The sequence below is a fragment of the Siphateles boraxobius genome, unplaced genomic scaffold, assembly GCF_051911475.1.
Source record: "Siphateles boraxobius isolate OS27281-9 unplaced genomic scaffold, OSU_SipBor_1 19, whole genome shotgun sequence".
NCBI classification, from domain to species: Eukaryota; Metazoa; Chordata; class Actinopteri; order Cypriniformes; family Leuciscidae; genus Siphateles; species Siphateles boraxobius.
In genome coordinates, this window is record NW_027508799.1 from 12,723,333 (window position 1) to 12,744,804 (window position 21,472).

At 41.2% G+C, this 21,472-nt stretch overlaps 1 protein-coding gene across 4 annotated transcripts in view; it reads right to left on the reverse strand.

Moving 5' to 3' along the window:
- Window positions 1-21,472, reverse strand: part of phf21b (PHD finger protein 21B) — a 61,286-nt gene that overhangs the window by 15,856 nt on the left and 23,958 nt on the right. For 2 of the 4 annotated variants that reach the window (XM_077235315.1, XM_077235314.1), the window contains exon 2: window positions 20,062-20,280. In XM_077235315.1, the coding sequence (XP_077091430.1) occupies window positions 20,062-20,280 (219 nt within the window). Of the gene's footprint in view, window positions 1-11,929; window positions 12,231-19,858; window positions 19,872-20,061; window positions 20,281-21,472 lie in introns of those variants that run through there. The other 2 variants (XM_077235317.1, XM_077235316.1) reach the window with 2 other exon arrangements.

The window sequence follows — 21,472 nt, forward strand, 5'->3', positions numbered from 1 at the left end:
TATATCTCACAATTTTGACTTCTTTCTCAGAATTGTGAAATATAAAGTCCAATTCTGAGGGGGAAAAAGACCTTTTCCTCAGAATTGCAAGTTTATATCTCACATTTCTGACTTTACTCGCAAATGGGACTTTATATCACGCAATTATTTATATTTATATCACTCGCAAATGTGAGAAAAAAGTCAGAATTGAGAGATAAAAAGTAACTCTTTTTGTATACTCTTTGGCGGAAACAAGCTTCCATAATTTTGTAATCCACTCAAATGTATTACAAATTATTACAACAACAATAAAATTATATAAAAATTAGAAGATGGTCTTCTTAAAAAATGTAGTTTCATTTTCTATATTTTTTTTTATAAAAGCAGTAAGACATTGAGGCTGTGCTGTAGCTGTAAATGAGGAATCATGTGAATGTTTAACTGAGTTTGCATCATAAATACAAGAACGTCTCAGGTTACGTATGTAACCCTGGTTCCCTGATAGGGAACGAGACGCTGCGTTGAGACGCGGTGGGAACGCTCTGCGTGATTGCGTCGTGAAGCACGTGTATAATTAGTCCAATGGAAGAGCGAGACGTCATAGGCGGGTGACGTCATAGACCAGGAAGCTATAAAACACCCCTGAAAACAGACCGCAACAGCTTCTGAAAAGGCCTGAAGCAAGTCGATCAGGGCATGCAGGAAGTATGGCAGGAGAACGCAGTGTCTCGTTCCCTATCAGGGAACCAGGGTTACATACGTAACCTGAGACGTTCCCTTTCAAGGGAACTCGAGCTGCGTTGAGAAGTGGTGGGAACCCCATACCCACTACGCCATAATGAGAAATGCCCGTTCTGTGTGGAGTCCTTGCGCACACTAAGAAACAAGCAGCCTAGCCCCGGGAGTGGAGAGTAAAATCTGACAAATGTATGCAGTGAGGACCAGCCTGCCGCATTACAAATGTCCTGAAGGGAAACACCTGAAATTAAAGCCTTAGAGGCAGCCATACTCCTTGTAGAATGGGCGCGGACAGCCATAGGTGAAGGCTGTCCGGCCGCTTCATAAGCAAGTGAGATAGCCTCAACTACCCACTTGCTCATTACCTGTCTCGATGCAGGGCAACCTTCCTTGGTTGAACCGAAGCAGACAAATAACTGCTCTGATCTACGCCACAGGGCAGCTCTGTGAACGTAGGCATCCAAAGCCCTAACGGGACATAACAGATTGAGACTTTCCTGATCTGGGGTATTGAACCGTGGAGGGCAAAAAGCCTGCAGCACAATAGGGCCCGCCACATTAGTGGGAACCTTAGGAATGTAACCCGGCCTAGGGTGTAAAAATGCTTTCACCATACCAGGTGCAAATTCCAAACATGAAGGAGCCACCGACAGGGCTGGCAGATCTCCAATTCTCTTGATAGAAGAAATAGCGAGAAGAAAAAGAGTTTTTAGTGTAAGGAACTTCTTTGAAACCTCTTCAATAGGCTCGAAGGGAGCCAGGGCCAGACCCTCAAGTACAATGGCCAAATCCCAAGCCGGTGCTCTAGAGTGCAGTGCAGGCCTCAGCCTCAATGTACCACAGAGGAAACGAATAATAAGAGGATCTCTCCCAAGAGAAGAAGCCCCCAGAGGGGAGCGATAAGCAGATATAGCCGCTACGTACACCTTTAAGGTGGAGGGAGATAATCCAGCAGAGAAACGGTCTTGTAGGAAATCGACGACTGTACCAACCGGGCAGTTAACAGGATTTAAAAAACGTTCTCCACACCATGTAGAGAACAGTTTCCATTTCAATGAATATAGTTTCCTTGTGGAAGGAGCTCTGGATTGAAGGATGGTCTCAACGACCTCAGTCGAGAGAACGGATTCTAAGAGCTGGGCCCCCTCAGAGGCCAAGCCCACAGTTTCCACAACTCCGGGTGAGGGTGAAATATCGTGCCCCCTGGTTGAGATGACAAGTCCCTTCTGACAGGCATCTCCATGGGAGAGCCGTACAGAAGGGACACTAGGTCCGAGAACCACACTCGGGTCGGCCAGTGCGGGGCTACTAATAATAGATGAGCCCCTTCTTGGCGAACCCTCTCCAGAACTCCCGGAAGCAATGATATAGGGGGGAATGTGTAAAGGTGCAGCCTCGGCCACACCTGCACCATAGCGTCCAGTCCGAGAGGAGCTGGATATGTGAGGGAGAACCAAAGTGGACAATGGGTTGTATCGTAAGATGCGAAAAGATCAACCTGAGCTTGACCATAGTTCTCCCATAGGAGCTCCACCACCTCGGGGTGAAGTCTCCACTCCCCGGGCGTCAGCCCCTGCCTTGACAGGATATCTGCTCCCAAATTCAAACACCCTGGAATATAAACTGCCCTGAGTGACAGTAATTTCCCCAGGGCTCATAGGAGGATCTGATGAGCCAGTTTGCATAATAATCGGGACCTCAGACCCCCCTGATGGTTGATGTAAGAGACCACCGATGTGTTGTCTGTGCGGACAAGCACATGATGGCCTCTCAGGTCTGGCAGGAAGTAAATGAGAGCATGAAATACCGCCATCATCTCTAGTCGGTTTATATGCCACGAAAGCTGATGGTCCTGCCAGACACCTGTCGCCGAGCGGCCACTCATGACCGCCCCCCAGCCTGTGAGGGAAGCATCCGTCGATAGCGTTACGCGTCGACAAGGAGACCCCAATACTGGGCCCTGGGCGAGGAACCAAGGTTTCTTCCATATGACCAAGGCACGTAGGCATTGCCGCGTGAACTTGATCATGCGAAACGGATTTCCCCTCGGAGAAAACCCCTTGGTCCTGAGCCACCACTGCAGGGGTCTCATGTACAGAAGGCCAAAAGTAATTACGTTGGACGCAGCTGCCATGAGACCCACCAGTCTCTGGAACTGTTTCACAGTGAGTGACTGGCCTAGTTTTACCCTCTTTACGGCTGTGAGAATCGCAGAAATACGCGCTGGAGACAAACGTGCTTGCATAGTTGTCGAATCCCACATCACCCCTAGAAAAGTGGTCCTCTGGGCTGGGAGGAGCACACTCTTCTTGGTGTTTAGCCGCAACCCCAACCTCTTTATGTGAGACAGAATGACATCTCGATGCCGAACTGCCAACTGCTCGGAACGAGCCAGGATCAACCAGTCGTTGATATAGTTTATACGCGAATGCCCTGGAGTCTCAGAGGAGAGTCCCAGCGCATTTCGTAAAGGTGCGGGGTGATAAACCTAGGCCGGATGGAAGGACCCGATATTGGTATGCCTTGCCCCCGAAAGCAAACCTCAGGAACTTCCTGTGATGAGGATGAATGGATACATGAAAGTAAGCGTCCTTCAAGTCTATTGTGACAAACCAGTCCTCGGACTGAATCTGTGATTCAATCTGTTTGAGTGTAAGCATCTTGAAATTGAGTTTCTGAACTCTGCTGTTTAACTGACGCAGATCTAGAATAGGACGCAACCCCCCATCCTTCTTGGGAACGATGAAGTAACGGCTGTAAAACCCTGACTCTCTGCTGGGAGGAGAAACCCTTTCTATAGCCCCCTTTCGCAGAAGCGTCAGTACTTCTAGCTCCATGACCCGAGCCTGCTCTGGGTCCACCACTGTGGGAAGGACCCCTTGAAATCTGGGCGGAACCCTTTTCTGTAACCCTTTTCTATTATATGCAGGACCCACTGAGAAATATTTGGCAGTAGTTTCCACGCTGCCAGAAATTCTACTAAGGGGACCAGTCTCTCGAGACTGGCCTCGGGATTCGATGTACGGACACTTCGGTGCCCTAAAGCGGCGAACCGGCAGGGAACAACCGAACTGACCGTTCTACGACCCTCCTCGGAGAATCGTATGGGGACGCTGACACCTCGGTGCCCTGAAGCGGCGAACCGGCAGGGAACAACCGATGTGGCAGCGCTGCGACTCTCCTCAGAGAATCACCCCCCAGAGGGTGCCGAGGATGAACGATTTCTCGAAATCGTCCCTCCCCGGAGGGGACCACCCTCAGAAGCCTGACACCCTGGGCGTCAGGACTTCTTCTTAGCCCAACCCTTCTTAGAGATGACAGTCCTCAGATCTTGCCTACCCCTAGCTGGCCTGGACTGCGACCCCCACCCAGGTTCCCCAGATTGTGGAGGAGCCCGAGTGGCGACGCTCTGTTTTTGATGCACTCGGTGCTATGAGGAGCTTGTACTCGGATGAGACTGCTCGGATTTAATAATCACTTTCCGCCTAGCAGTCTCGGGGACATCGAAACGTCGAGGAAGAAACCTCTGAAACGCAGCAGATTGTTTTTTCGATTCTTGAAATCTTTCGACGACACAATTGATAGAGTCGCCGAACAAACTTGAAGGTGACAGTGGTGCGTCCAGAAGAACAGACCTATCTTTATCTTTTATATCAGACAGATTTAACCAAAGATGCCGCTCCGTGGCCACCAGGGCTGCCATAGAACGGCCCACTGATTTGGCCGTCTCCTTGGTGGCCCGGAGAGACAGGTCTGTTGCGCGACGCAATTCTCGAATTGCGTCAGCGCTGACTTCCTCACGTTCATCGATATCCTTCAGCAGATCAGCCTGGTATGCCTGCAGTATAGACATAGTGTGCAGACATGACACAGCCTGACCTGCTGCCGAATAAGCTTTACCCACCAGCGAAGATGTTGATTTTAATGGCTTGGTGGGTAACGTCGGGGCTTTTAATGATTACGATGACTCGGGAGAGAGATAGCTCGCGAGCGTCTCTTCAGCCCGAGGCACCGTCAAATAACCATAATCAGATGCACCCAAAACATTACTGTAGTTGGAAGTTTGTGGGTTAAACACTCTGAATGACGCCGGTTTATTCCACGATCTCGAAACCTCATTGTGGAGATCGGGAAAAAACGGGAGTCCCCAACATGGAGGCTTGTGTTTTAGATGGTAGAAATCTTTCATCTAATAAACTTTTCTTAGTAACACTCTGAGAATCATCGGCTGGCCATTAAATATTTAATCTAGCTACAGCACGAGATAAAACCTCCATAAGCTCCTCATCATTACCGGGGATATGAGCTGGCAAGGCAAGCAAGTTTATTTATATAGCACATTTCATACACAATGGTAATTCAAAGTGCTTTAAATAGAAGAAATTAAAATAATCAAAAGAAATCAGAATAATTAAAACAGTTTAGAGTAAAAGATAAAATACAGATGACATTGGACAAGGGCCAAGACTCAAAATGGCGAAGACTCAAAATGGCGAAGACTCAAAATCCCCCATATCAATACTGACGACGTCCAGATCCTCAGAACTGGATAGCCTCAGCAATGGTGCCCCGACCTGGGAAGGAGAAGCCACAGCGCGGGCTCCTTCCTGGGCAGAGGCACCGGACCCAGCATGTAAGGGTTGAGAAAGGGCTGGGCCCGTCTCAAGCCCCGCTACTAGATCCATATGCGAACCCCAAGATGAAAGCCTTCGCAGTGCCTCGGCAGCAGCGGGACCCGCACCTCGGGGAGCGCGAACCGAACCGTCCTCCTCAAAGAACGCCCGGAGAGAGCAGAGCGTCCTCACGGACAGCTTCTCGCAATGCTCACAGTCAGCTCCCTCGAGAACTGACTGGGCATGCTCCACTCCCAAACAAGCAACACAAAGCTGATGTGTGTCCCCACCCGTGATGAAACGAGGGCACGGGACAACACAACGCTTGAATTCTTGTTTCGCATAATATATATATATATATATATATATATATATATTTATATAGATAGATATAATGTGCTTGTGACAGACAACAGTAAATAGACAAGGACAGTATACAGAGAGCGCTTGCTGAAGGCAACAGAAGCTGTCGCGGTCTGTTTTCAGGGGTGTTTTATAGCTTCCTGGTCTATGACGTCACCCGCCTATGACGTCTCGCTCTTCCATTGGACTGATTATACACGTGCTTCACGACGCAATCACGCAGAGCGTTCCCACCGCGTCTCAACGCAGCTCGAGTTCCCTTGAAAGGGAAGCTGGATTTTTTTTTTGCTGTAGCTCCACGGCCGCAGTGTGCACCGATTCCGCACTTTATGTCCTGCTGTAACAGGGGGGTTATATAACCAGAAGAATACAAGACAAAAGTTTGAGCTCTAACTGCTTTAAAATCCCTCTCAGTCACTCATCTCTGTCTATTGTGTGCTAGCGAACCAACATGAGGAGGTGGGGCGGCCTGCGGCCTGTTCCCATGACAACGGTCCGAATGAAATGTCTTGGTCCGTCAGGGCTGTGATTTTAGTAATTGCTGAATCCCAGCAGAGAGAGAGAGAGAGAGAGAGAGAGAGAGCTGTAACCTTGAGTTGCGGCATTCAACTTGTATTTTGTGAAAGTACTGAATTAAACAGCAGGCCTGCAGTGAATTACCCATCAGCCCCTGCAGCAAGATAGAAATGTCAGGTGAACGCTAACAATTCTGTTTTTGCCTGGATGGTCACAGATCAGAAGCTATAAATCTGATTCTGGCCTGGAGCCTCAATACGCTTTGTAACTGTAAACTGAAGAACCTATTTTAAGCTGTTTATTAAAATTGTCTATTTTTGTGATCCACAATAGAAAATAGTCAAATTATGAGAGTGTTTCATTTCATAGATCTTATAAGCATTTAAAATGTACTTACGGACACACTAATCTGACAAAATTTCTATAGTATGTGACACTCAGTGAGGGCAGTGATGAAAACAAATGAATTCATAATTGACTTGTTTTCCAGTAAAATATCCAAAAATCCTTAAAGCAAGATGAATTTACTTGTGAAGCAACACTATTAAGTTTTGTGAAGCAACACTACTTGTGAAGCAAGATATTAAGTCTTGTTAACTTATTTTATATTAATACTAAAAACAAGTGAATCGGTTTAAAATATCACTGAATTAGCTGATTCTACAATTAATTTACTTCAGTCAGTCAAAAATCTGTCTTAGCATGCATTTTTCCTTAGTAAAAACTGTATGTAGCTAAATGTTGTTTATTGTTATATTGCCACATATAAATATTCTTCCTTGTGTTCAACATTTTACTTTATTTTTATATGATGGTTCCTCTAAACAACATCCTTTATTTTTAAAGCAAATACAGAAATATCAAGATATATACTGAATATTATGAAAATATCAAATGCTGCTAAAATATTCACAGGTAACAGTTCTACGGCAGAATAATAGTTAAAAGTAAAGTGTTTGATTCAAAAAGAAGAAGAAAGGAGAAATGGCACAATTACAGACAGAGAGAGCAGTGAGTGTAAATTTGAGCAGAGAAACCAGATATTTCATGTAATATTGGTCATTAAATTGGGTGACCGGATATCAACGTCACATTAAAAATACCATATATTAAAGTATTTTATGAAACAATAACATGAAGTTTGCTGACAGTAATTCTCCTTATCTTATGCATCCTTCAAATTTTTAACTTGTTGAAATTTTTAAACCAGGGCTTTAGTTAAATAAGAGTGAAACTACACTAGCAAAATAAAATATGCATACATTTGCATAATTAAGCTAAACTCTTGTCTTTTCCCTGTCTCTAGTTCAGTACCAGCAATCCCCACATGGAGGCGCTGTGAGCAGTTAAAATACCAGTTCATAAAGTATCTATCTTCAGCAGGTGGACAGGAAAGATGACACACAGATGAGTGTTTTATAGATAGAAATATATACAGTGAATATATACATGGTATACAGACATTTACCTCAATACATGCAGTGCTGAAATGCAACCATATATATATTTTTTTATTTTTTTTTAGAAAAGGGACAGTGTACATTAATTAACATTCTTAAATGTAAATGTACCCAAATTAGCCAGAAGGCTAGTTTTCATTGGTAGTCCCTTTGCCAGATGTTATTAGGCTCTAAACTAGAAAAAAGAGTTAAACATTACAACTATACACTACAACAGTCATAAAACAAATATTAAATTTGTTTTTCCACACAGAACAGATTCAGCTCTTTGCTGAAAAGGACAACTGCCTTCAGCCACAGAGACAGAAAAAAAAACTTAAAAAGCTAGCTTTACTAGCATCGTCCTGGTTACGTATGCAACCCACCGTTCCCTGAAGGAGGGAACGGAAGACGTAGTCTACGGCGACTAAAATGGGATCACGATAGGCTCCCTAGCGTGATCCCATTTCAGTCGACGTAGACTACATCTGACGTTCTCGACTGAAAGGGAACTATTATTTTACAGAATTGAAAACTCATACCACACCAGAAAAAAACGATATGTGACCCGTTAGCTGAACCAGCATGCTAATAATCTTTTTTGAAATGAAATGAAGCATTCAAATTACATAATCAGAACACCCCACTGCTCTTCTCACTCTGCACATGTAGACGCTCTGCAATTCAATTAACACTTGGCATTTGCCGTGTCATTGGTGTGTGGGAGTTATTAGTGATGCCTTTTGGACGGGCGTGTGCAACTGTGGCTGTGTTTGTAGCACAGCACCCCAATTCTGACTTATCAGCGGGGCATAAACATCGGAACAGAGCCCGTCTTCTTTATTTAGGTGGTTTGAAGTGCCTCTGTAAGGCCTTACACGAGTGGTTCACAAACCTGGTCCTAGGGAAGTATTCGGTTTCAGATGCAGCAATGTTGTCAGACAGTGGTTCCCAACCCCGTACCCCCAACACTGCACATTTTTGATGTCTTTCTTATCTAAGTCTTGGAGTCTTTCCTAATGAGCTGATGAGTTGAATCAGGTTCGTTTGATTAGAGAGACATCTAAACTGTGCAGTGCTGGGGTCCTCCAGAACCAGGGTTGGGAACCACTGTCTTACACCATTGCTGCATCCAAAATCGAAAATTTCCCTATAATATAGCAAATGAAAAACAGTACGCCAACAGACTAGCATGTCTGAATACATAGTATTAAAAAACGGCAGGCGAAAAGTCCCCGGATTACCTGCTAACCTTCTTTTGTGACACTTTACTGTCCCATGACGCCACGGGAAAGGATTTGTGAATGACGGTGAAGCAACAACTGACGCAGTTGGTCACATGACATGGTGGATGTACTGTGGTACGTTCAAATTTTATTCATACTACACACATTCATACTATATAGAACATACTGTTACTTAACTGTTGTGAAGTTTCAAACCAAATGTAGTACCTACTATTATACAGTAAGCGATTTTGGGACGAATCGCATGTCTACACTGGTAGCGAACTGATGAGAACAATTTGAGGCAGTCTACATTGGAAGTGTCAAAGCTGCAGATCATGTCAAAACTAGGGGTGTAACAATATACCATGTCACAATATATCACAATACAAAAATGAAACAATATGTATCGTGGATAGTGACAATATCTATTGTGTAGAGTTCAACCAAAATAAAAATGACTGTGAGAAAAAATTTAAGTTTTCAGAGTTTTAGTGCCAGTACTACATTAAACTACTATGAAGTTGAATATAATGTATAATAATGCAATAGGGGCAATATTTGTGGGTCCTGATAATGCCAAATGTCTTCTGTTACCAGTAAAAAGTGGCCTACATTATTTTAAAAATATCTAGTCAGTGACAGAGTGCAAACATATTCATTTAAAATGATTCTGTATTTTCAGCTTCAGAATCATGAATATTTTGATTCTGGTGTCACTGTCCTGTGCATTTGGTTTCCAGCATTAAGTCCAAGCCTATACATGTACACCCACAATTGAAAACCAAATTTAGCATTTTAATCATCAGTGAATTTTTCTGTTTCTACCATACGTCTTGGAGTATCGCAATAATATCGTATCGTGAGTTCAGTATCGTGATATTTATCGAATCGTGACATGAGGGCATCGTTAGACCACTAGTCAAAATATTTACTAACAGTGATGAATGGAGAAGAAGGCAGGGTTTTTTCTCATCCACAATTATACGTAGCACTGCTAGCTGTTGTAGATCTCGTCTCTTAGCTCTCCTTTTTACTCTTTCAATCGCATAACTTGTACGTCTACATCCATGTCTGTTATCACAAAACCCTCCAGCTGCAGACTGTGGTTAGATTGTTTTCAAGTTTTTTGATTAGGGTTGGAGCTAAACACTGCAGGACAAAGGACCTTGTGGGCCAGAGTTTCCCACTCTCGCTCATGACTGTGTCAAGGTCAATTCGATCATTTTGACTTTATGACAAAGCAAGGTTAGTTCAGGTTTTAAAATGTAATGTGGTTTGACTCAACAAAAGCTTACTGATATGTTTAAAATTATTTTTAAAACCATATAAATACAAAGAAAACAATCTCAGAAAGTAGAAACAAAAACAAGGCATCCGTTGACTTAAGGTGTGTCAAAGCGATGCAATGTACAGGTTTTTTTTTAGTGTAGACCGTGTCGCTGATTATAATGGGTGTGATGCAGTTGTGACGCATTGTAACATGCCACTCACTTTTTTTTCCCCTTTTTTTCCTTTTATTTATAAAGTGCTTTTTACAATAGATTGTTTCAAAGCAGCTTTACAGTGAACAAAGGAAAATAATGCAACAAAGTTTGTTTCTAGAACAAAATAGCGTCACAGTCCAGCTTAAGTAAGTTCAGTGATGGTTAATTTTTGTTGTAAAAAAGTTATTAATTTGGTTAATTTATATATATAGCCGCTCTGGAGAAAACCGTGATGTCATCGTCTAGCGCAGTTCAGTTCTCATATAATGGTGTCAATGCAGGCAGATCAATAATATTGTTGAATATTAAATGTCCCCGACTAAGCAAGCCAAAAGCCAAAGATGACAAAGCCGAAAAAGGCGACAGTGGCAAGGAACCTAAACTCCATCAGGTGACAGAATGGAGAAAAAAACCTTGGGAGAAACCAGGCTCAGTCAGTGGGGGGGGGGCTGTTCTACTCTTTCATCATAGACACTTAGGGCTAGAATTCATTTACTCCGTCAGTCTGTGGTAGGGTCATATGCATATGCTCTGCTGTTTGAACAATCTAAGCACTTACTCTGACAGACTTCAAAAGCCTCTAATATACAAATGAACAAAGCGATTTTTTGCAGTTTTTTAGTCACAAAATTGTTTGTTTCAACAATGGTGATTAAATCTATTCAACGGATTTCTGGAAACCAACATAAAGAACCTAAAATAAGACTCTTTTGTTATGCATTGACATTACTGGGAAACAACACGGAGATGCTTTTGAGTGTTGCTTAACAAAAGTAAAGACATCTGTAAAAGAACGGTCAGAGGGAGCATTTAAATAAACGGACAGAAAAATAGCCTTTCTGAAAGATATGCAGCTGTTCAGCATTTTTATGGACTCTGTGAATAATGAACCCAAACCCTGAGCTCAATCTGTTGCCTAATATTCCTCTTTTGTGTTTCCTGTGTTGAAATGCATGTTGTCTCGTAGACCTTTTACATTTTTCATCTCATTTGGACACATGAAAATCCATGCATTATTTGATGTCTATTTTAATAATACACATGGATATTATTCTTACATTGTTTTAGAAACGAATATGACAATCAGAAACCATAAATCCCTCAAATTCTAAAATTCATTTAAAATGAAGAACTTTTTTCAAAATCATGTTTTATCTAAAAAAAAACTATATATAATTTAAAAGTTATAACATGATGATACATGAAAAATGGTTTGAATTCAAAATGTTATAGTGATATATTTTTTTAACTGTTTACATCGTCAAACTACACATCATTTGATAGATCTAAATTTCAAGCATATATATTTTAATTTTATTTTTGACAAGCTACATTATCTGAACATTCTAACATTTAAAATCAATATTTGTTCAAAGCGCTCAAAGCGTTACAGCGTTTTTTTTACATTCCCTGCATGTTACCAACCAGTTCTACAAACTATATATAATTTGAATGTTATAACAAACAAGCACTGATATTTAAAGTTATTTTCAAAAAAAAATTGATTTTCTTTATTTAAAAAAAATAAGAATTTAAAATGTACTTGTAATTTTACTTGTACTTACTTCATAATGAAAAAGTGAATAGGTTCCAAAAAAATCTCAACAATTATGATCAAAAAGCGATTTATGTCAGGAGTGGACATGAAAACATGCAACAGTCCTGACCTTTGCTGTCCACTGGCGATGCACAAGTCCAATCATACAAACTTTTATATAGTTTTGGCTAAAGTCTTGTAATACAACCCTACAAACTACAATTATTTGCAGTTTTGTCCTTGTCAGTTCAGTGTAGCTTGTGAGGTTGCTTCATATGGTGCAAATGTGCTGAAATGAAGCTTTTAATATGTGCATCCACACCGGACCACAATCCACTTATTATCCAGTTCCAAATGACTGGCCAGGTGGTCTGAGATCTCTCCCCCCTCCCGCATTCATCAACAAAACAAAAAGCCAGTGATTGGTTCTCCTTCTCTAGTGCGATGGGTGTTTTAGGGTTTTGAATCAGTGGGCAGCTGGGAGAGCTGAAAACAGCTTCACTCTACCAAACAATACAGCCATAAAAGGCAGTAAAACAATCCCAGCGTACCAGTCTGAAGGAGGGGGAAGGGAGAGAGAAGGGGGAGGACAAGTGAAAGATGCGGTGGAGGGGGTGACTACCACTACTATGCGAATGAAGAGTCTTTTCTGTTGGGGAGGTCTTTACTATTATTTATGAAGACCTGCATTGGGTCACACTACAACCACAGTAGACCATATTTTTCATTTGATGTAAACAACAATCTAGGGACTGTAAAATATGTTGGAATTTCATGTTCAGCTGAACAATGAAAATACTGTTTTGATAACAGAAGTTTGTGGACAGTTTATTTTCAGTGATTTGTTGGATGAGCGATGGTACAACAATCAACACATAGGTACAGTAGTAGTGTGGGCAGCAAAAGTACAGAGTCACAATCCTGTTGTACCTTGTGTGTCGAGTGTTGTATGATCTCTGAGCCAATAACACACTGAATCTTTTTTATGTTTGTGGACAAACATATTTTCAATGTTTTGTTGGCCAAGCAGGAGGCAAAAGGCAAGAAAGTACTATGAGCTAGAGAAGATCAATATACCATAATACAGTCCTACAATTGTTACTAAACAGTCTGGGTTTTTTTGTTTGCAGTTTGTGGAGAGATTATTTTTTGTATAAGTTTTGGCGGCTGAATAGAGTGGTGCAGGTCCTGTATGATGTCACTTTGTAGGCCAACCGGCAGTTTGCATCACTGGATCCCTTGACAAAAACCCAATTGGATTTCCCCATAGGCTTTTGGATTATAGCTGAAACCAAGCTCTGTGATCAACAAAAGTTTATACTTGCACGTTTTGTCCATCAAGATAATTATCACAGATAAACACAACTTATATGAATTTTGAAGCCTAAATGCAGTCGCTGGAAGTAAAAAGCTGGAAATAAAAAGCTAAAGGTAGACTATACACAAACTACAACACGATCCCACGGATTCAACGTAAACATCACTAATCTTCTGACAACTCATTTACCAAGAACGTTTGAGTTAGACTAGTTTATAAGAGCACAATTATAAGCATAACGATGCTGTAAAAGCGACTGAATTTGCTAAGTGCTAAAATGCAACTCGCTTCTGCATTTTGGCCCTACAAAGGGATGTCATACCTGCACTACTCTATGATCAATACACATAAACACATATGTACCTGTGAGCGGCTGATGTTTGTTTTGTATGTTTGTGTATTTGTACCTGTGAGCGGCTGATGTTTGTGTAGTGTTGTTCTGCTGTTGAACCTGTGAGCGGCTGATGTTTGTTTACTGTTGTTGTGTAGTTGTACCTGTGAGCGGCTGATGTTTGTGTGGTGTTGTTCTGTGGTTGTACCTGTGAGCGGCTGATGTTTGTGTAGTGTTGTTCTGTAGTTGTACCTGTGAGCGGCTGATGTTTGTGTGGTGCTGTTGTGTAGTTGTACCTGTGTCCAAATGATTTTTGTTTAGTGTTGTTCTGTTGTTGTACCTGTGAGCGGCTGATGTTTGTGTAGTGTTGTTCTGTAGATGTACCTGTGAGCAGCTGATGTTTGTGTAGTGTAGTGTTGTTCTGTAGTTGTACCTGTGTCCGAATGATTTTTGTTTAGTGTTGTTCTGTAGTTGTACCTGTGAGCGGCTGATGTTTGTGTGGTGCTGTTGTGTAGTTGTACCTGTGTCCGAATGATTTTTGTTTAGTGTTGTTCTGTTGTTGTACCTGTGAGCAGCTGATGTTTGTGTAGTGTTGTTCTGTAGATGTACCTGTGAGCGGCTGATGTTTGTGTAGTGTAGTGTTGTTCTGTAGCTGTACCTGTGAGCGGCTGATGTTTTTTTAGTGTTGTTGTGTATTTGTACCTGTGAGCGACTGATTTTTGTTTAGTGTTGTTCTGTTGTTGTACCTGTGAGCGGCTGATGTTTGTGTTGTGTTGTTCTGTAGATGTACCTGTGAGCAGCTGATGTTTGTGTAGTGTTGTTCTGTGGTTGTACCTGTGAGCGGCTGATGTTTGTTTAGTGTTGTTCTGTAGATGTACCTGTGAGCGGCTGATATTTTTTTAGTGTTGTTGTGTATTTGTACCTGTGAGCGACTGATTTTTGTTTAGTGTTGTTCTGTTGTTGTACCTGTGAGCGGATGGTGTTTGTGTAGTGTTGTTCTGTAGATGTACCTGTGAGCGGCTGATGTTTGTGTAGTGTTGTTCTGTGGTTGTACCTGTGAGCGGCTGATGTTTGTTTAGTGCTGTTCTGTAGTTGTACCTGTGAGTGGCTGATGTTTGTGTAGTGTTGTTGTGTAGTTGTACCTGTGTCCGAATGATTTTTGTTTAGTGTTGTTCTGTAGTTGTACCTGTGAGCGGCTGATGTTTGTGTGGTGCTGTTGTGTAGTTGTACCTGTGTCCGAATGATTTTTGTTTAGTGTTGTTCTGTTGTTGTACCTGTGAGCGGCTGATGTTTGTGTAGTGTTGTTCTGTAGATGTACCTGTGAGCAGCTGATGTTTGTGTAGTGTAGTGTTGTTCTGTAGTTGTACCTGTGTCCGAATGATTTTTGTTTAGTGTTGTTCTGTAGTTGTACCTGTGAGCGGCTGATGTTTGTGTGGTGCTGTTGTGTAGTTGTACCTGTGTCCGAATGATTTTGGTTTAGTGTTGTTCTGTTGTTGTACCTGTGAGCAGCTGATGTTTGTGTAGTGTTGTTCTGTAGATGTACCTGTGAGCGGCTAATGTTTGTGTAGTGTAGTGTTGTTCTGTAGCTGTACCTGTGAGCGGCTGATGTTTTTTTAGTGTTGTTGTGTATTTGTACCTGTGAGCGACTGATTTTTGTTTAGTGTTGTTCTGTTGTTGTACCTGTGAGCGGCTGATGTTTGTGTTGTGTTGTTCTGTAGATGTACCTGTGAGCAGCTGATGTTTGTGTAGTGTTGTTCTGTGGTTGTACCTGTGAGCGGCTGATGTTTGTTTAGTGTTGTTCTGTAGCTGTACCTGTGAGCGGCTGATATTTTTTTAGTGTTGTTGTGTATTTGTACCTGTGGGCGACTGATTTTTGTTTAGTGTTGTTCTGTTGTTGTACCTGTGAGCGGATGGTGTTTGTGTAGTGTTGTTCTGTAGATGTACCTGTGAGCGGCTGATGTTTGTGTAGTGTTGTTCTGTGGTTGTACCTGTGAGCGGCTGATGTTTGTTTAGTGTTGTTCTGTAGCTGTACCTGTGAGCGGCTGATGTTTTTTTAGTGTTGTTGTTTATTTGTGCCTGTGAGCGACTGATTTTTGTTTAGTGTTGTTCTGTAGTTGTACCTGTGAGCGGCTGATGTTTGTGTAGTGTTGTTCTCTAGATGTATCTGTGAGCGGCTGATGTTTGTGTAGTGTTGTTCTGTAGCTGTACCTGTGAGTGGCTGATGTTTGTGTAGTGTTGTTCTGTAGTTGTACCTGTGAGTAGCTGATGTTTGTGTGGTGTTGTTCTGTAGTTGTACCTGTGAGCGGCTGATGTTTGTGTTGGGTTGTTCTGTAGTTGTACCAGTGAGCGGCTGATGTTTGTGTAGTGTTGTTCTGTAGTTGTACCTATGAGCGGCTGATGTTTGTGACGTGTTGTTCTGTAGATGTACCTGTGAGCGTCTGATGTTTGTTTAGTGTTGTTCTGCAGTTGTACCTGTGAGCGGCTGATGTTTGTGTGGTGTTGTTCTGTAGTTGTACCTGTGAGCGGCTGATGTTTGTGTAGTGTTGTTCTGTGTGAGCGGCTGATGTTTGTTTAGTGTTGTTCTGTAGTTGTACCTGTGAGCGGCTGATGTTTGTGTGGTGTTGTTCTGTAGTTGTACCTGTGAGCAGCTGATGTTTGTGTAGTGTTGTTCTGTAGATGTACCTGTGAGCAGCTGATGTTTGTTTAGTGTTGTTCTGTAGTTGTACCTTTGAGCAGCTGATGTTTGTGTGGTGTTGTTCTGTAGTTGTACCCGTGAGCGGCTGATGTTTGTGTAGGGTTGTTCTGTAGTTTTACCTGTGAGCGGCTGATGTTTGTTTAGTGTTGTTCTGTAGTTGTACCTGTGAGCAGCAGATGTTTGTGTAGAGTTGTTCTGTAGTTGTACCTGTGAGCAGCTGATGTTTGTGTAGTGTTGTTCTGTAGATGTACCTGTGAGCAGCTCAGGGGTGGTAAAAGTACTCAAAAATTATACTCGAGTAAAAGTATATATACCTAAATAAAAAATGACTCCAGTAAAAGTAGAAAGTCCTCCATTCAAACATCACTTGAGTAAAAGTACAAAAGTATCCGATTTAAAACGTACTTAAGTACCGAAAGTAAAAAGTAAATATTCAAACTGTAAATATCAATAATTAAACAGATCACTTGTTTTGGGAGTGATATGCAATGTTTTAATTTAACAAATTATTAGATACTGCAATTAAGAATTTGTTAGATTTGCAATCATGAGAGACAAAGAAGCACCTTGCATCAATTCTAAACAATTTCATTAAGTTTAGTGACAGCATATTATGGTGCAATGACTGGTAGGCCATTCTTTGATACAAATTTTACAATTTCAATTCAATTATTGTGGTTTGATTCCGATCTTGATTCAATATAGATTCATTTTCATAAATATTTGGTACAGTAGATGCATGTTAATTTTTAAATTAAGAAAATCTCACCTAATTCTGTAAACATAGGCTACAGAGAGCCCTGTCAGCTGGTATTATTACATGTTAAAAATACATGTGATATTTATTATAATAACAACTTTATAATATTTTAATGATAGCTTATAAGTAAAAATATAATAAATATATAGTGCATATATTTAGCAAAATACTAATTTATACTAATTTTAAATATATTAAAAAATAAAAAAAAATCTAGCCAACTAACGTGCTATGGTCATTAAATGTTTTTTTTTTTTCCCTGAGGTAAATGTAACGTTATGTGACATTGTTCTCCAGCTGTTTTATTGACCTCTTTCCGCGGTTGAAAAACACTGATTTATTGATATTATGTGTGTATATATATATATATATATATAAAATGTACTATATACATTTCGGTAAGTTGTACTGTATCTTTCAACATAGGCTACCTATTATTGTTCATTTGTGTGTATTTACAATTAACTAGTAGTAAAGAGATTAACGGCACCCCATAGCAGGCACTAGCTATCTGTCACGTCACATTTAAAAGCTCCAAAATGGTATTTATTGTTTGAATTTCGTAATAAAATGGACAGAATCTGAGAGCTGAGAATTTGTTTCATATCAAAAGTAACCTACTCTGTCTTGTCTGTCGGTGTCAATGTCCTCTTTGCTTCGCGATTTTTCTCTGCGTGAGAAAATGGATGTGTGTCGCGAGAGCGTGTGGAAAGTGTCAATTGCGTGAGTCTCACACTGAATGAGTGAGAGTTGGCAGCTCTGCAACAAACATGTTCCATAACATTAGCTGCATCAAACAGAAGATGTGCAAGATACAGTGTAAGCGGGAATCTCGGGATCATTGCTGGGCAGAGCTGCACCTTCACCTGTTTCTGCGGTCATCTTCCACAATGGCGAACTGACTGCTATGAGAGTGTATGCTTGCAAAGAGCTCGCGCGTTCTTTTTTTCAAAATAAAACCAAGTTTTTCATTGGTTTGGAAAGCCAGTGTAATAAATACTTGGAGCGGGCATGGGGAAATGTAACGGAGTAAAAAGTAAAGTTTGTCTTTAATATTGTAGTGGAGTACGAGTAAAAGTAGATGCAAATAAAATATACTCAAGTAAAGTACAGATCCCCGAAAAAAATACTTAAGTAAAGTAACGAAGTATTTCTACTTCGTTACTTACCAACACTCAGCAGCTGATGTTTGTGTTGTGTTGTTCTGTAGATGTACCTGTGAGCGGCTGATGTTTGTTTTGTGTTGTTCTGTAGTTGTACCTGTGAGCAGCTGATGTTTGTGTGCTGTTTGTTCTGTAGTTGTATCTGTGAGCGGCTTATTTTTGTGTAGTGTTGTTGTGTAGTTGTACCTGTAAAAGGCTGATGTTTGTGTAGTGTTGTTCTGTAGTTGTACCTGTGAGCAGCTGATGTTTGTGTGGTGTTGTTCTGTAGTTGTACCTGTGAGAGGCTGATGTTTGTGTAGGGTTGTTCTGTAGTTGTACCTGTGAGCGGCTGATGTTTGTTTAGTGTTGTTCTGTAGTTGTACCTGTGAGTGACTGATTTTTGAGTAGTGTTGTGTAATTGTACCTGTGAGTGGCTGATGTTTGTGTAGTGTTGTTGTGTATTTGTACCTGTGAGCGGCTGATGTTTGTGTAGTGTTTTTCTGTAGTTGTACCTGTGAGCGGCTGATGTTTGTGTAGTGTTGTTCTGTGGTTGTACCTGTGAGCGGCTGATGTTTGTGTATTGTTGTTCTTTGGTTGTACCTGTGAGCGGCCGATGTTTGTGTAGTGTTGTTCTGTGGTTGTACCTGTGAGCGGCTGATGTTTGTGTATTGTTGTTCTTTGGTTGTACCTGTGAGTGGCTGATGTTTATGTAGTGTTGTTCTGTGGTTGTACCTGTGAGCGGCTGATGTTTGTTTAGTGTTGTTCTGTAGTTGTACCTGTGAGTGGCTGATGTTTGTGTAGTGTTGTTGTGTAGTTGTACCTGTGTCCGAATGATTTTTGTTTAGTGTTGTTCTGTAGTTGTACCTGTGAGCGGCTGATGTTTGTGTGGTGCTGTTGTGTAGTGTTGTTCTGTAGCTGTACCTGTGAGCGGCTGATGTTTGTGTAGTGTTGTTCTGTAGATGTACCTGTCAGCAGCTGATGTTTGTGTAGTGTTGTTCTGTAGATGTACCTGTGAGCGGCTGATGTTTGTGTAGTGTTGTTCTGTAGCTGTACCTGTGAGCGGCTGATGTTTTTTTAGTGTTGTTCTGTATATGTACCTATGAGCGACTGATTTTTGTTTAGTGTTGTTCTGTTGTTGTACCTGTGAGCGGCTGATGTTTGTGTAGTGTTGTTCTGTAGATGTACCTGTGAGCAGCTGATGTTTGTTTAGTGTTGTTCTGTGGTTGTACCTGTGAGCGTCTGATGTTTGTTTAGTGTTGTTCTGTAGATGTACCTGTGAGCAGCTAATGTTTGTGTAGTGTTGTTCTGTAGATGTACCTGTGAGCGGCTGATGTTTGTGTTGGGTTGTTCTGTAGCTGTACCTGTGAGCGGCTGATGTTTGTGTAGTGTTGTTCTGTAGATGTACCTGTGAGCAGCTGATGTTTGTGTAGTGTTGTTCTGTAGCTGTACCTGTGAGTGGCTGATGTTTGTGTAGTGTTGTTCTGTAGCTGTACCTGTGAGTGGCTGATGTTTTGTAGTGTTGTTCTGTAGTTGTACCTGTGAGTGGCTGATGTTTTGTAGTGTTGTTCTGTAGTTGTACCTGTGAGCGGCTGATGATTGTGTAGTGTTGTTCTGTAGATGTACCTGTGAGCGGCTGATGTTTGTGTAGTGTTGTTCTGTAGCTGTACCTGTGAGTGGCTGATGTTTGTGTAGTGTTGTTCTGTAGATGTACCTGTGAGCGGTTGATATGTGTGTATAGTGTGTGTTGTGTAGTTGTGTTACTGTACTGGTAAGGTGTTGATGTGTGTGTAGTGTAGTTGTGTTGCCTTACCTGTGAGTGGCTGATGTGTGGGTAGTGTGTGTTGTGTAGTTGTGTTACTGTACCTGTGAACGGTTCATGTGTGTAGTGTGTGTTGTGTAGTTGTGTTACTGTACCTGTGAGCGGTTAATGTGTCCGGCAGTTGTTTGGAGGTTGATGGGGGACGTCTGTAGCGTCTCAGAACTCAACGCTTTTTGTCCGTTAATGTGTGCTGTCACCATGGAAACGGGACTCTTTGCTGGCACCACGGAGATGGCGATGCTCTGGCTGGGCGGCTTGATGAGGGCGAGGGGTTTAGCGGCCGTCCCCACAGGACAACTTCTGACAGCGAGCTTCTGTCGCACAAAACACACAAACAGCAGGTCATTAACCCTCAAACCACCGATAACCTTCAGGCCTCTGCGCTGGATTAAAACCTTAATGGTAGATCTTACATGGCCATTTGTCTCCAGAGTTTTCCTTTTGAACCAGCACAGTTCATGTCAGTTGTGTACACGCATGGTAATTATCATGAATAATCAAAGCATTTCCCCAATTTCCAGCATGCAGAAGCTCGTACATAATAAAGAGAGCGCAAGGGCTGCTTTGATACTTGTTCGTGCTCTTGCATCAGCTCAAGTTCAGGGACTCAGATTTAAGAGTGCACTTTAATGTCTGTGTGTTTATTGGCTTTTCAAAGCCTTCTTCCATTTCCTCTCATTTACCGTGGGAAATAATACAGGAGATGATCAAACAGTCTTTAAAAGCAGAAAGTAGAGCAGCATTCACTTTCATGTGTGTGGGGTGTAGACTTCTGTACACTGCAAAAAAATTAATTGTTTTCCAATAAAAATATCTAAAAGCATCCTTAAAACAAGCTAAAATGACATTTAAATTGAAAATTGTGTAAGATATTAAGACTCATTTAAAAAGGATCTGTTCTGTAGTTTTTGGCATTTTATATGCATAAACCTAAGAAAAATGGGTTATATTTAATTGCTTCATATATATCTGTGTTGCATTTAATTCAAAATAAATTCTCTCGACATTGGCAGATTATTGCTGATGTGAAAAAAGTTTTAAGTCAACTTAAAAATAGTAAAAATTTTACGTGTTTTTTTATGAAAAATGCACAGAAATACTATTTTAAATTTTTATATGAAATATATATTTTCAAAATCATGTCTTACTCTAAAACGGCAAGAAAATCAAATCTATAAATCTAAACAAGTTGTGTTCAACATTTGAGCTTGATATCTCAAAAAAATTGAGCTTTCAGTAAGATTTTGTTTGGCTGCAGTACCAAAGTTTTCACTAGATAAAATTTGTAATTTCCAATTTCCAAAGGATCACAAGTGTGATTTTTTTTTCCAGGACCATTTAACCTTTTCGAATCATGTCCATGATTTGTTTGTGTTCAAATAGAAAGTGCCAAAACCTTTACCAAGTTTTGTAAATTCCAATGAAGTAAAAAAACTTTTAAACAAAATTAAATAAATAAAAACATAAACATTTTTTATGAAGAGCTCCAGAGGGTTAAATATTTTG